This window comes from Onychostoma macrolepis, chromosome 18 (genome assembly GCF_012432095.1).
Source record: "Onychostoma macrolepis isolate SWU-2019 chromosome 18, ASM1243209v1, whole genome shotgun sequence".
NCBI lineage: Eukaryota > Metazoa > Chordata > Actinopteri > Cypriniformes > Cyprinidae > Onychostoma > Onychostoma macrolepis.
This window is the reverse complement of record NC_081172.1, coordinates 13,511,590-13,526,489: the sequence shown is the minus strand read 5'-3', so window position 1 is coordinate 13,526,489 and position 14,900 is coordinate 13,511,590. Positions and strand designations below refer to the sequence as shown.

General features: G+C 37.6%; 1 protein-coding gene across 4 annotated transcripts in view; it reads right to left on the bottom strand.

Moving 5' to 3' along the window:
* Positions 1-13,666, bottom strand: part of gnao1a (guanine nucleotide binding protein (G protein), alpha activating activity polypeptide O, a) — an 87,570-nt gene extending 73,904 nt beyond the window's left edge. For 2 of the 4 annotated variants that reach the window (XM_058750738.1, XM_058750740.1), the window contains exons 1-2: positions 12,910-13,666; positions 12,734-12,776 (exon numbers count right to left, since the gene is read on the bottom strand). In XM_058750738.1, coding sequence (XP_058606721.1) covers positions 12,734-12,776; positions 12,910-13,027 — 161 coding nt within the window. In that variant the 5' untranslated portion in view covers positions 13,028-13,666. The remainder of the gene's footprint in view (positions 1-12,733; positions 12,777-12,909) is intronic. The other 2 variants (XM_058750742.1, XM_058750739.1) reach the window with 2 other exon arrangements.
* Positions 13,667-14,900: the final 1,234 nt, after the last annotated feature.

Here is a 14,900-nt window from a genome sequence, read left to right as displayed (position 1 = left end):
GCCACAAAAAGTTGTCAGTTGAGCTCGGTGTGCAGCGTTTGATACACTGTGATAGACAGGACTAAGTGAACATTCTCCTCCTGACCTTTCATTGGGAACTCAGTTTATCAGATCAGTGAGGTTAAGAGAAGACGGTTCTAATAAATAGGCGATCTAAAGAGCAGCTCTCTGATCTAAATGCCTACATGGGTTTATTTTGAAGCAGTGAGGTGGAATATGATTTAAAGGATCTCAAGAGTGCACACCGGTAGACAAAACAGAAATACAAAAACTCTCACGCGCGCACACACACACATTCACTCAGCGACTCACACTACCTCTCGCTCCTATCTCCCAAAGCTGGCTCATGTCATCTGTAAGAGAATCCTTTGTCCTGATGGTGCTTTTGAGTGCTGTTTCTGTCATCACCCTCAGGACATGGCCACTTATCCCACCAAACACTAGGAGGGACATCTATTTATAACAATAATAATCAGAGCTTCGCATTCTCAATCTCCTAGGAAGTTTGCAGGTCAACCTCTCACCGTTAAAGCCTAACATCTGTCTAACACGTACACTGCCCATCCCTTCTGTAGATGTATGCGAGTCACGTTCTAGTAGATCAATTCACAGAAACCCTTGTCAAAGAAAACTACAGAGCGTAATTACAATTATGAAAAAGCAGGCTGAGTGTCACAGGTCTATAATATCCCTCCCTCTTTCTTTTCCTTCTATCATCTCATTTTCTTTCCCCCTTTCTCACAGAGTAAAGCAAGCTTTCTGAACACTGAAGAAGGGGAGTGTTTCAAGGAAAGCAATTACAATCAAAATTTCATTATTTCCTTTTTTCAAAAATACAGTGAGCTGCCTACAAAGAGAGAGTTTAAAGTGCATTATACTTAGCAATATTTGTGTTGCGCAGGGAGTTGTTGCCCATGTAAAGCATTCTAAACTCGTAACTTATGATGTTCAGTGCTGGTTGGAAAGCTGCCTATGTAGGCAGCAAAGAGTGAGTCAGCTCATTAGCATTTAGTTATCATGAAATTAAACAACAAACCACATCTGGCTTTTGGATATTTTAGTCCATTTTGCAAAACAAAGCATTCACATGACATACTGAGACTTGCAAATTATACAAATTCCTTTCATTTTGTCAACACGGAAAAACAGCATTATATTATAGTAATTATAAAGATGATTATAACGATAACTGTGTTAGCACTCAGACCAGCAGATGATAACATTCTGTTTATTATAAGCATGTACTGCAGTTATGTTGTCTGCCGCTTTAAATGCTTGAGCTCATTAAAGTCAATCATCAGCTGGAAAAAAAAATTTCTGAAAGTACAATATTGTTTCTCTGTGGTGTTATCATTATAGTCGTGGATAGGTGTGGACTTCCGTATTCCTACAGAATGAGAACGATTAATAAAACTTTATAGTTATAATTATCTTCTTTGGTCTGAATAGGCCTGTACTTTGAAGCTGTGATTGTCTTTTCTTCTCTATTATGATGTACATACGAGTGAAATGGCTTCTCAAATGAGAAAAATATAAGCCGGGACATGGTTTTGTCCATTGGGAGTTGACTGAATCGTTGGATTCTTGTCATTTGCTAATTACTGCAATCTCATGTGAGTGACAGGTTGATGGAGGGGAGGCTTTATTGTCCTGCCTTTGTGCCAGTGAACACGTCATCAGATGCCAGTTTGACGGAAAGGGGAAATAAATGTTTTGATAAAGATTATGAGGCCACATGCATTTAAAGAGATAGTTCACCCAAAAATGAAAATTCTATCATTAATAAATCACCCTCATGTCGTTCCAAACCCGTAAGACATTCGTTCATCTTCAGAAGACAAATTAAGATATTTTTGATGAAATCCAAGAATTTTCTGACCCTGCATAGACAGCAACACAACTGGCATGTTCAAGGCCCAGAAAGGTAGTAAGTAAATAATTAAAATAGTCCATGTGACATCAGTGGTTCAACACGGAAGAGAAGAAATTGTTAGATAAAGTCATTATTTTTGTTTTCTTGCACACAAAAAGTATTCTCATAGCTTCATAACATTACGGTTGAACCACTTATGTCACATGTAATATTTTAACAATGTACTTACTACCTTTCTGGGCCTTAATTTGTGTTCTGAAGTTGAATAGGTCTTGCGGGTTTGGAATGACAATAAGGGTAAATAATTAATTACAGAATTTTTATTTTTGGGTGAACTTTAAAAAAAAAAAAAAAGTGCATCAATAAATTGTTTATAAGAAACAGTTCCATAAAAATAAGAATCGTCAGTTTTGATATCATGGTGACTTTAAAGAGCACCATTACGTGACATATTTCAACATACTGTTTAGTAGGAAAGTATATAGAAATGTATTTAGACTAGATGAGTTTAGACTGATTAGCCTTCAAATTTTTCATTCTATACCTACATAATGTGATATTTAGGCCTAATATTGCTTTTTCGGCACCCACTCAGGCTTGGTTATATAAGCAGAAATGAAAAGTAATTTCATAAGTGGAGAAATTTACATTAACATTTTAATGTAAGCTTTACAATATCATGCTCTGATGAATCATACCAGTCATTTATATGAAAGTAAATTGGGTCAACTTTAATTTCATGTTGCTTAAAAGCTGAAAGTGGTTATTAGTACCAGACTAGCAGATTACTATGGACTGGTTATGAATGCATAATATTACTCACACCCAGACATGTTCAGCCTTCGTCCTGTACACTCCCCCCAGCCAACCCCCTGATTCACTCCCGCTTTTCCTCTGATTCACAGTTCACAGTAACTACCCATCCCCCTTTACCTACTCTAGGTCATTTGTCATCCTCTAATTATGGCAGCCATTGTCATCTCCATGGCAACAGAGTGAGGAAAAGAGGGAGGGAATGCATACGGGTTAATGAAATATTGTAGCACATCCTCAGCGTTCACCAGAGGAACGTGCACATACCAACGCAAAGCACCTGCATTAGTTACAGACCACAATTTCTCACATCATTCACTGTAAGAGTTAAACCATCAGCTGTTCCTGACAAATGGCGTTACGTGTGATTACCGTAAGGAATGGCCGATGGGGTAACATCTGTAGTTTTCAGTCAGTAAAAAGGAAGCGAACACTGCAAAAGCAGAAATGTTCCACATGGTGTGTCTGTGTGAACAAAAGGCTACAAGCGGAGTCCCTACTTCATTTGCAATTATACCTTAATTAAAAGTTGCTTGTGTAATACCCAAGCTCCATTTGTGTTTCTGTGTGTGTGCACGTGTTTGCTCCCCAGGGCTGAAGGTTGCTGGAAACCGTCAACAGACAGACCAATTTATACCCACTCACAGTCACCAGGTTAAGGTTACAATGATAAACACATGGCAAAACACAGTCAAAGCAGGATGCAATTAACACTCTTCACACACATCACCCCACCACAGACTTTTCATCAGTACCCCACTAACACTTGCAAATAAGGAAATCATTTCCACACAGCTAGGTGTGAAAGACCAAAGTGTGTGACATTGAAACATTTAAAGGGACAGTTCACTTGAAAATGAAAATTCTGTTACCCACCCTCATGTCGTTCCAAATTTATATGCTAATCTGTAAGTTACTTTTCTGTGGAATAAGAAAAATTTTAAACGAATCTTCATATAGATCTTCTCCACAACACTATAAGTAATAAGTAATTTAGACTAACAAAAAACTACATGTCATCTTAAGGTTTGGAAGCTTGACAGCTTGTAAACACTATACCATTATATGTAATCAATGTATGTAAATATATATATGAAGATGTTTTAAAATTTATTTTGTGTGTGTTCCATTGAAATAATACAGAATTTAAATTTGGAAATATGAATAAAATAAATCTAAAATCCTTCAACAAGGATGCTGGACTGGATTGGTCAAGAGTGACAGTAAATTCCACAAAAATAGTAAGCAGCACAACTGTTTTTTTTTAATACAATAATATTAATAATAAGAAGAAATGTTTCTTGAGCACCAAATCAGCATATTTGATTAATTTTACATGACACTGAAGAATGGATTAATCGTTTTTGAAATTCAGCTTTACCATCACAGTAAAATCTATTTAATTAGAAAACATTTATTTTAAATTGGAATAATATTTCACAATTTTACAATGGTACTGTATTTTTGTTCAAATAAACAAAGCCTTGGTATGCTTAAGAGACTTCTTTAAAAAAAAAAACATATTTAATAAAAATAAATAAATAATTATGGACTTGTGAATGGTAGTTAAAATAAAGCCAACACAAGTCTTAGAACGCAAGCTTTTAAGGCATTTATTTAATAAATATAAATATATAATATTTTGAAGCATCACCTTTTATTAAGTACATTTTTAATTAAGGTCTGATCCAGATACACATTATATAATTCCACCATAAGGAGAGTTCACATTGCACTGCCATGCTGTAAATCAGCTGACTCCAGATCAGATGAGCAGACCCACCCACCCTGCCTTCCCAATAAAGCTCTTTTGTGTTGGCGTTGAAGGGGCTGGTCTAGAACCTGTTTTATGGCCCAACACAAACACCTCACTAAGACAAAGGCCTTTTGTGTTATCACCAGCACATGGGTCAGCCAGAACTCTCCACACCGCAAGTACATATGGACCCACCACAGAGAGACCAAAAGAGATGGAGAGGGTGGCAACGAAGAACCAGTGGAGAACAAGGTTCACTGAGGGGTTCAGGGAAGCACTTGACATTCCGGCCCCACTGTTTCCCACTCCCCCGTTCATCAGGCATCAACTCTCTAACCCACAAACTGTTAAACTGTTTCACTGCTGCAAAGACAAAAAGAGATTTGCTTGGGTGTGTGACTGAGTAGGAAATACAGAGAAAGAGACACTTTTTGCCTGAGCTAAACACTTTCTCACTTCCTCTCTCTGACTTTTTATTTACAATAAATGAGAACAGAATTACTGTGCAATATCTTAAGTATAAACACACATAAAGGATATGACTCCTTAAGGCAGGTTGAAACAAAGAGTGGGGTTTTATTTTCAAATATTGTGCTATTTTAGTTCCCAAAACACCACTATTATTCTCATGTCAAAGATCAATTTGTAGTTACATTAAAGAATAAAAGAGTGTTAAAACGGTGTCTTTCAATGACCAGTTTTTAAACAGTCAAATCTGATTCCTATTTATTTACGCAGACTGTTTAATGCTGCTTATGTACATGCACTTATAAAATTAATTAATTAATTAAAAAGAATAAATAAAAAAGAAGCTTAATAGAAAGGAATATTGTAAAAAATAATTAATAATGTCATTTATTAGAAAGTGTTCATGGGGGAAAAGCATGTCATATTTTGGCTATAGACAAAACAAGCTAAAAATCATTTATGAGTTTTTTAGCACATTTTACTGATTAAAAATTCATGACTTTTCACTGGCTATTTCAGTAGCATGAAAATGCTGTTATTCAAAAATATTTTTTTGAATGGTTATTCAAACTGGCAATAAATTATATTATAAGAAAGTGTGCAAAGAACACTGAATATCTTACATCTTCTCTGCACTTTCTTGTTTGTGATGAAGAAAGAATTTGCGATTAAAGATTTACAGTCAGTAAGCGACTGCACTGAACAACTACGGGATTCTCTGTGGTGGCGAATGTGATTGAACATCACATTCATATGCTCAACAGAAACTTGTGTGATTGGTAATAATGTTCATTGCTGCAAAGTGAGCATAAAAAGAAATCTGATGCAACGTGAGCAAATCTACAGTAAATGAAATGCTGCAATGGACACTCTTCATTAATTTCACATTTTAACTTTAATTATGACAGCCATAATAGATCTAGCTTAATTGTGCAGGGTCATTTTTACATTTTTTTTTGTTTTTGTTTTTCATTTTGGAGCATTTTGCCCCAAGCCCCCTTTAATTTTCTGATTCTGATATAATATATTTCCAACCCTGGCGCTGATACATAAAGGTTAGTTGTTTTAACAATAGAAACAATGGCATGGTATATATGATCTGAATGATGCATGTTTAACTGAATTTGTGGGTTTGATGGCTTTGCATACCCAGTAGCGTTCACAAATCAGATGCAAACTACATGCTGCCATGGCACAGGTACAGAAACAAATACACACACATTGAATAATTATCTTAGAGGGCCATGTGGAAAGCAAACCACCTCAAAAGAATTGAGGTGTGTCTTGTTGAAAGTCACACAGTGTCTGTGGGCCGAGACAGAGGGGATCACGGCAGAGTATTACAACCAGAGCTCTGGGAAATCAACACATGAGAACCATTTGTTCTCCCTGTGCTCAGTCAACTCCAATCACATCAGCTAGACACATGAAACCACCTCTATTACAGAGGGACAGAGAGCCAGACAGACAGTCAGAAGATCACGACAGAGACAAGCAAAAATGGACAAGGAAGCTATCATTTGTACAGTTCATTTCACCAGCCTGTGTTTCATCAGAGCTCCTTCCCTTTCCCTTTCTATAGTGACTCAGAGCTTCCCCAAACACACACACATTTTGGTTTGAAAGTGTGTGTAGTCACAGTCACAGCCCCACCCAAACCCACTGCACTTGCAATGCTTGGTACATTAAAATATATAACTTTTCTATCGGAAGGTTTCCCAGTGAAAAATCAGACGTAAAGCTGTAGTGTAAATGGCCTTGTAATCTGCATACTGCACACTACTGCATTTCCCAATAACAGAGCCAGCAGCGCTGCAGTCACAAGCAAGGGTGCTTTGTGTCAATGCTAATTTCCTTTCTTTGCATTAAAATAGGCTTTACCCACCCAAACAGCCCTCTTCAACTTACATCTGCTATGAAGCTTTGAACAATACAGCTGAAAACATACAGGGTTCAGTAAAGGTCCAAGTTAAACCCAACGGGGTCAGAGAAAACACCTACTACTCTTAAAAGGCTAACTAAGGCAACCAAACACATATGTATGATTTTGAACCATATTTTACAAATATGCATTTAAATAATGGATTTCCTGTACCATTTCTGCACTTCGTAATATGAAAATATCATATCTCAAGGGATGCATCGAATATTAAAATATTCTCTGACACCAATAAGCATAGTTTTTTTCATGTTATGGCTGATAAACTATGAATAGTCATTATTAAAATGTAATTTATGTAATAAAAATAAAAATAATTTAAATTCTTAACATTTTATTTTATTTATACAATCAGTTCTTTTACAGGTTGCTAAAGGTTAATTTTGGCATCACAATATAAATGTAAAATATGTAAAACATAGATTAAATTTAACAAGATTAAAGAAACTGAGCATGAACAATGAAATATCCAATATCAACAGATACTGTTAAATAAGTTTTTAAAAAAATCAACCAATATACTGTGCATCCAAACTAACCAAACCAAATTAAATATACTAGCTAACCAAAATAAATATATATGTATGTATAAAATGTACACACACACACAACAAGAGCAAAATTCTTATTATCATTAATAAATACTCATCTGCAGAGTGTCGCAATCGAAATTTAGACTGCTGTAGAGCTTAAGTCGCACTTCCAGGAGAAGTGAAACACACTCTTTTCTACACTGTGCCACTAGTATTGCTGTTTCTATCTTACAGTATTCTTCATCCAAACCTTCATCAGATGCCAATCACTCAACACATAACGTCCTTTCTAGACACTAGAGACATAATGTTTCATGCTCTGCTACTCAAGTACATGGCTGGAGTTTAGCTTCATGGCCGTACAGATGGAGTGTAACTGAACAGCTGGGTCCTCTGCTTCAACCCTTCAATTAGCCAGCTACAGGACAGCCCAGCATATTGCATACCGCAGAGATCACTTTGGAAAAAAACAAACATTTTTAATCCTATCCAGTCTATCCAGCAGCAGAAGTCCGCTTTTAAAGGATAATATGATGAGCGGCCTTGGATTACAGTTCACAGATTAGACAACAGAACCGAGCTGATTAGATGGGAAAACAGTCTAAATTAGGGCTTTCACAACTCACTACAGAAGAAAAGTAATCTAGTCAGTGTTTGCTTTATGTGACTCATAACATTCTCCACATCATCAGCAATTTTGTTTTCTTACTTTTTTGGCAAGTCCAGCAATATTCACAGAGACTTTGTCATTGACATTTCTTCATATCTCCATTTTTAGATTCAATCTACATTGCTTACAGTTTCTGTCAGGCTATGGGCGACACTTGATTAGTTTTAGAGTGGTTTGCAAGGATTTTGGCTTGTATTTTCACTTCAAATTAACTTTGATATCTGACGTCTGCGACATCAGCACAGTTCCTTTATTACATGATTTGTGAATGCAAACATGCTCCAAATTCACTTAATAAAAAAATGTATTTGCCGTAACACTTTACTGTACACTACCTTTCAGTTTTTTTGAAAGTTTCTTATGCTCACCAAGGCTGCATTTATTTGATCAAAATACAGCAAATATAAATTTAATATACAACAGAATATACAATATACAATTTAAAATAACTGTTTTATATTTTAATATATTTTATATTTTAAATAATTTTAATAGCTGCTAATTTTTTTGCAGCCATTACTCCAGTCCTCAATGTCACATGATCCTTCAGAAATCATTCTAATATGGTGATTTGGGGCTCAAGAAACATTTCTTATTTTCAATGTTTAAAACAGTTGTGCTGCTTAATATTTTGATGGAAATCTTGTTTCATTTTCCTCAGGATTCTTGGACTAATAGAAAATTCAAAAGAGCAGCATTTATTTGTAAAATAATTTAATTTTAACATTGTAAATGTCAATGTAAATGTCAATTTTGATCAATTTAATGTGTCGTAGCTCAAAAAAAGTATTAGTAAATACAATTTTCTAACCCCAACTTTTAAACAGTAGCACACAAAATATTAGCATTAATGATCAACTAGTCAGCAACGCCTAGTTTAAACATGTTTAACAGCCTTATAAACATGAATCGGATCCATGACCTGATGACATATGATTTCAATATGCCACAATAGGCATGTAAAGGCTGTTCAGTGCGCAAATCATGCCTTATAACTTTTCGTATACATTTGATCTGTTTTCTGAAGGCTGCTTTTGATCATCCATGCATGACACGCGTGGGTGAGGAAGTGACATGCAGGATGATGACACACATGGCTCAGTCTCCAGGGTCTATGAAACTGTTCTCATCACCATATACTCACATTTTTTCTCTCTTTCTCTCCCCCAACACACAAAATACACCTTATCGCTTATATTTCATTCCCATAGGACTATAGATGCCAGGAAGATGAGCGCAGGAACAGAGAGAAAGAGAGAGAGCCGTGTATGTGTGATGTGATCATCTACTGAGAGCAGCCTGTGCACACTTAAACACTCCCCTCTCACACTGAACTAATGAAGCAGATGGAAGCACTGTTGCCTGCCTGGAGAACTACACCATAATCACAGGGTTTACCAACATCTCCCCTCCTCACGCTGCGCCCTCTCTCTCTCTCTCTCACCATCTTTCACACATCACCCAGTACCCTGGTTTACTCTGACATGTTAAGTGCACACCTCCTTGTTTCATCCGCCCTTTTCAAGCCATGCAATAGAGAATACTGTTTAACTAAAGGCTAGAAACCATCTAACACACAGTGGAGGTATCTGAAATGTCCCATTAGCTTGTTGCGATATGAATGTTGGTCATTTTCACTATCAAAAAGATCTGGCCAAAACCACAGATTCAACATAGCGCTGCCATTATCACATATGCATAGCATTACGTGGAGAAAGTCACGACCGGGCTTATATGCTTATATATTAAATGTTGTCTCTGGGGAAGCTGGAAGACATAATAAACAGAGAATAAACTTTTTAAACCTTTTTACTGTACGCATTACAACTATATTAAATGCAATACATTATATTGAACCTGCAATATCCTAAAAAGCATTTTAAGTAAGTGATGGTGGTGGAACATTTAACGGTCTAGTTAGCTTAACAAAAACCCTGAAAAAACAACTCATTCATGGCGTATTACAGTAAGAAGCCCAGAGCTACATACTCCACTCCTTTAGGACCCAAACAGTTTAACCAGCTCCATCATGAGACACTCTTATTACCCAATTAAGCACATCAGAGCAACAATGAATCCTTAGAGAGGAAAGAGTCATCACTCTTTGGATGACTTAGAAATATGCCTGAGGCATTAGCTACAATGGCTTAAAAGCACAGTGGTGAATACTGTCATTAATTTGTTAAGCTGACCAAGCAATTTGAAACTGAAAAAAAAAATGATATCATATTGGTTTCTCTTTATCCTCAACCTGAACTCATTCTGTAAGCATTGCCAGAAATTAACTTGTCATATTTAGAGGCAAAATACACCCTTAAGTCGATTTTCTCCCTTTTTGTTTAATAATCATACTATAAACAGTCAGATTTAAGCTATTAATTGCTGAAATTATCAATGAGATTGTCAATGTTACCTGGAAATACATAAAATTTAAAATTTGCTGCACGTATGTACAAGATACCACAACACAAACACTGTGCTACACAATACTGAAATATAAAATGTTAAATATGAGGAATATGTACATTTTCTGCTCCTACATTTTAAATATCTGAGCAATTTATTTGCGTTTGTGCCCTGCTTAATTTCTGGCTCTGCTAGTCAGATGATTTTTGCTAATTTTGCTATCGTCTCAAGCTAAGCATTGTATTTAGGACATAAAACATTCATACACGCATGTAATACAAAGGAATCAACGTACGTAGGTGTTTAGGAAAATAAAACAGACCGCACCTCTATCTGAACACGTGTGGGCAGCGCAAACAACGCACAAATCCGTTCCCTGTTTTCCCTCTCGCCTCAGGTTCAACACTCTTAACGACGGAGAAAACCGAAAATGGCCGAAGAAAGCCGATCACAGAAAAAGACTCTGCTGGGCGCTGTCCACCACTGAAACCGCCTGAAATCCTCCGATGAACTATTTCAAAATATATCCGTGCTAATTACATGCGTTTTTCCATCACAATGGCTTAGGATCGCATTACAAAAGCACCGTAATATAACAACATATTCAGACCAGAAAAAATGACATTTTCTGAGGGCTACAGATTTCGATTCGACAAAGGCAGCTTGTGCACACACTTGAGAATGGAGGCGTTTCTCTTCATCGAATGCTTTGCATTGAGCAATAACCTACAGCTCGACATATAAAAATCTCACTTACATTCTAATTATCAATAATCATATACATAATTAGCCAATAGGCTACGTATTCTATAACACACGCTATGCCCAGAGATGGTGACCATATAAAATAAATTATTGCAAAGCGAGTCAAAGAAGGAAATAACCGGAGGAGCTGCATTTATAAGACATTGAACTAAGAATACGACATCCAAACCGCAAGGTAGATGAACAGATTGTTTTCAGTGAGGCGTAAAGAGAACGTCAGTGCATAAAAATGGCCGTGAGGAAGTGGAGCTGGTTGGGTGTCAAACCTTCTTCCTTCACCATGAGCATCAACCCAACACAAATTGCAAACGCATGAAGGCCTGTTCATGTTGCACCAACGCCATGCACACACAGCCGACAGCATTATCTCCAGGCACCATTTGCCATATAAGCTCTGCCTTCACCATTCTCAGTCAACAGAAGGCTCTTAACACCGTATTACCTGCATATAGCAGGGAGCGAGTGATAGTGAGTTTTTATCATTTTTGCCATCTAGTGAAAAATAAAATATGCAGAATCATTTTAATGGTTTTTTTTTTTTTTTTTTTTTTGGTGCAATAAAAATAAAACAACGTGCATTGTGTTTAGACTGATTATATTATTATTCATCATGTTTATGTGAATCTAAATGGGAGACATTTTATTTTGGAGCCAGTACGTTTAAAATGCCTTTTCCCATTGAAAATGAATGGTTGCTATGTAACAGCTTGAAAACAGTAGCCTACATTAAAAATGAGTACCATTAAGGGGACGCCATCTATCAATGGACCCAATACTGAAGAACCGATAACCAGTCGAGTAGAAAAGTGTAGATATCGGTAAAAAATAAAAAATTTAATTAAATAAAAATTGTAAAAAATATATATATATATGGGCCAAGCCAGTTATTGGTCTATACTGCATATAATTCAGTTAAAATTACATATTAATCTCTAAAAGGATGCTAAAATCTAAGGAACAGCCATCCATTTAATTCTCGGCACAGTAGCCTATAGCTATGTATATCTTTAAGTGTACATATATATATATATATATATATATATATATGATTGATTTCTGACGTGTGTCATAGAAGCAAACACACAGGAAGACATCAGAGACATCCGTAAATGCCCAAAGGATGAAGTGAAATCGGGGTGGAGTGTGGTAATGTTACTCAGCCGGGTGTGAAGTAGGCTACACTGTCAGTGGACGCCAATGGAGCATTAGACTAAGAAACACGGTCCCCCAGTTGACTTTCAGCACCATTTTCGTGAACAGCACATCGACGGCGCCTCGTCTTTCCGAACCCACAATACACATACTGCGGATGTGCCACACCGTATCATCACGCCACGGCTACAATGCATGTAACACGCGAGTGGAGAGAGAACTCCTTGAAAATATGGCGGACCTAAGAATTCGCCATCAAGCAATCGAGGGTGTGTGTGTGGGTGGGTTCGTGTGTGTCTCACACAGCGCACTGACTGACTGACTGACTGATGGATGTCATTTAAAACATGCCACTTACTTCATCTGTTTCACGATGGTACTTTTCCCAGATTCCCCAGCCCCTGTGGAGAAGAGACAGACACAAGGGAGTAAGATCGCCTGTCAAAATGAAGAGATCCCATATATGTGCATTCATCGGCTGAGACGTGTAGGATACAGCTAACGTTAGATTTGACGGGCTCCACTCCGCATTACCTAGCAGGAGCAATTTCACATCTTTAGCAGCAGTGATTCCGTCTTCTTTGAGGTTTTTCTCGATGGCTTTGCTCCTGTCCAGAGCCGCTCTTTCCTCTGCGCTCAGTGTACATCCCATGGCTAGATGAACCTCGGCTCTTTTTTATCTCCAAAACGGTCCGGGTGAGAAATATCCTCGGTGTTTCTTCCTTATCCCTCTCTAAGGCTGTCCCTATCCCTCTCTCTCACACACACACTCTCTCTCTCTCTCCCTGTCGGCGACTAGCTAGAGCATTAAATCCCGCAAAAGACAACGTTGGGCTGGAACATAAGTCTCTGGCGCGCGCTCTCGGACTGTGTAGCGGGGTCGTGGTGCTCGGTCCTCGGGCTGGGAGGTCTCTACTGGGCGGCGGCGGCGGCTGCGAGCGCTGGCATCGTTAGCGTGCGCACAATGGAGGGTCAGTGTGGAGAGAGAGCGCTGCTGGGCTCGACGCTCTCAGAGACAATCTCGCTGACGTCAGGAACGGAGCGGGAGAGAGAGAGCGCGCGCGCACCAGCGAGCTTTCGAATCGCGCACCGTTAGCTACAGCTAGATTTATGCCGTTATCTGCGGGTGGAATAAATGCGCTCCTCTCGGTATTTCGCGCAACGCAAGCGCTGTTAAACGATGTGTGTGTGACCGGGGATGTACGGGATCAGTATTGTGTGTGTGTGTGTGTGTGTGTAAGGCGGATGATTTAAAGCCGATGAGCGGGCCCTTGCCACAGGAAGAAACACAGAAAGGTGTGGCCTAGCCTAGTGTTGACAACCTGTAACAGCAACGCCAAGTGACTAGGAATTCTAACTATTTATATTGACACGTAATTATAGACTAAATATTTTCATTTAAAATTTCAAAAGGATCTATTTAAAGAACAAGGTTGTTTAACAAAGCACTGTGCATAATGCCTTTCAGGGGAGTCGAATATAATTAGCCTACTCATTAGTCTTCTACTTTACTTATTACTCCCTGACAGCAGTGATTCGCTGCACTACTAGTTAACTTTAACCATTTTTTTCTGTTATACTCCACAAAAATGGAAATTGCGTCTTTTCTCCTCAAGAATTCTGACATTTACACATTTTACTTAGTATTTCTTTAGACAATCATTATTTCTATTCATTTTTTGGTCATTTTCAGTCTGTCCAGGGAGTTAAAAATGTAGAAACATATTTCAAATTTTAACATTTCAAAATAGTATAGGCCTACTTCAAAGTATTTGGCAAGGTTGTTTAACATACAATATTGCTTAAGCAAGCGTGACTAGTGTTGAATATACATACTAAAGAATTAAATGCTAAATCTAAAGGTAATTTTAGGCATAGAATCTGTCAAGGTTTGCCTTGTGCAATGTATATTGTCATTTAGTACCACTTTCAAAGCTAGCTAACTTACTTTCACAACTTGTTGGGTCCCCCTTAAAAATTTTCCTTGTGGTCTGAAACTGATGAAGATGTTTTCTTAATTTGCTGCTGTTTTTTCTATTTTGCACGAGTTTTCTTAAGTTGCAGCATACTGAGCTCTCTCGGCCTCCATACATTTAAATGGTTAATAGTTGCTCTTATCATGCTTTAAAGCAGGGGTCACCAAGTTCGGTCCTGGAGGGCCGGTGTCCCTGCAGAGTTTAGCTCCAACCCTAATCAAACACACCTGAAGCAGCTAATCAAGCTCTTAGGTATACTTGAAACTTCAAGGCAGGTGTGTTGAGGCAAGTTGGAGCTAAACTCTGCAGAACACCGGCCCTCCAGGATCAAGTTTGATGACCCATGCTTTAAAGTCACCATGAAATCAAAATTAGTTTTTAATATTTTTATTATAAATTATATATTATTATATTAATTATTGTGCCCAAAACAATATAACATTAACTTATCTTCCCCCTCAAAACAAAATGTCATGGGACAAAATGGGTGGGACAATAATTCCTACCCTCCAGCAACCTGTCACTCATATGAGATTAGAGCAATTAGCA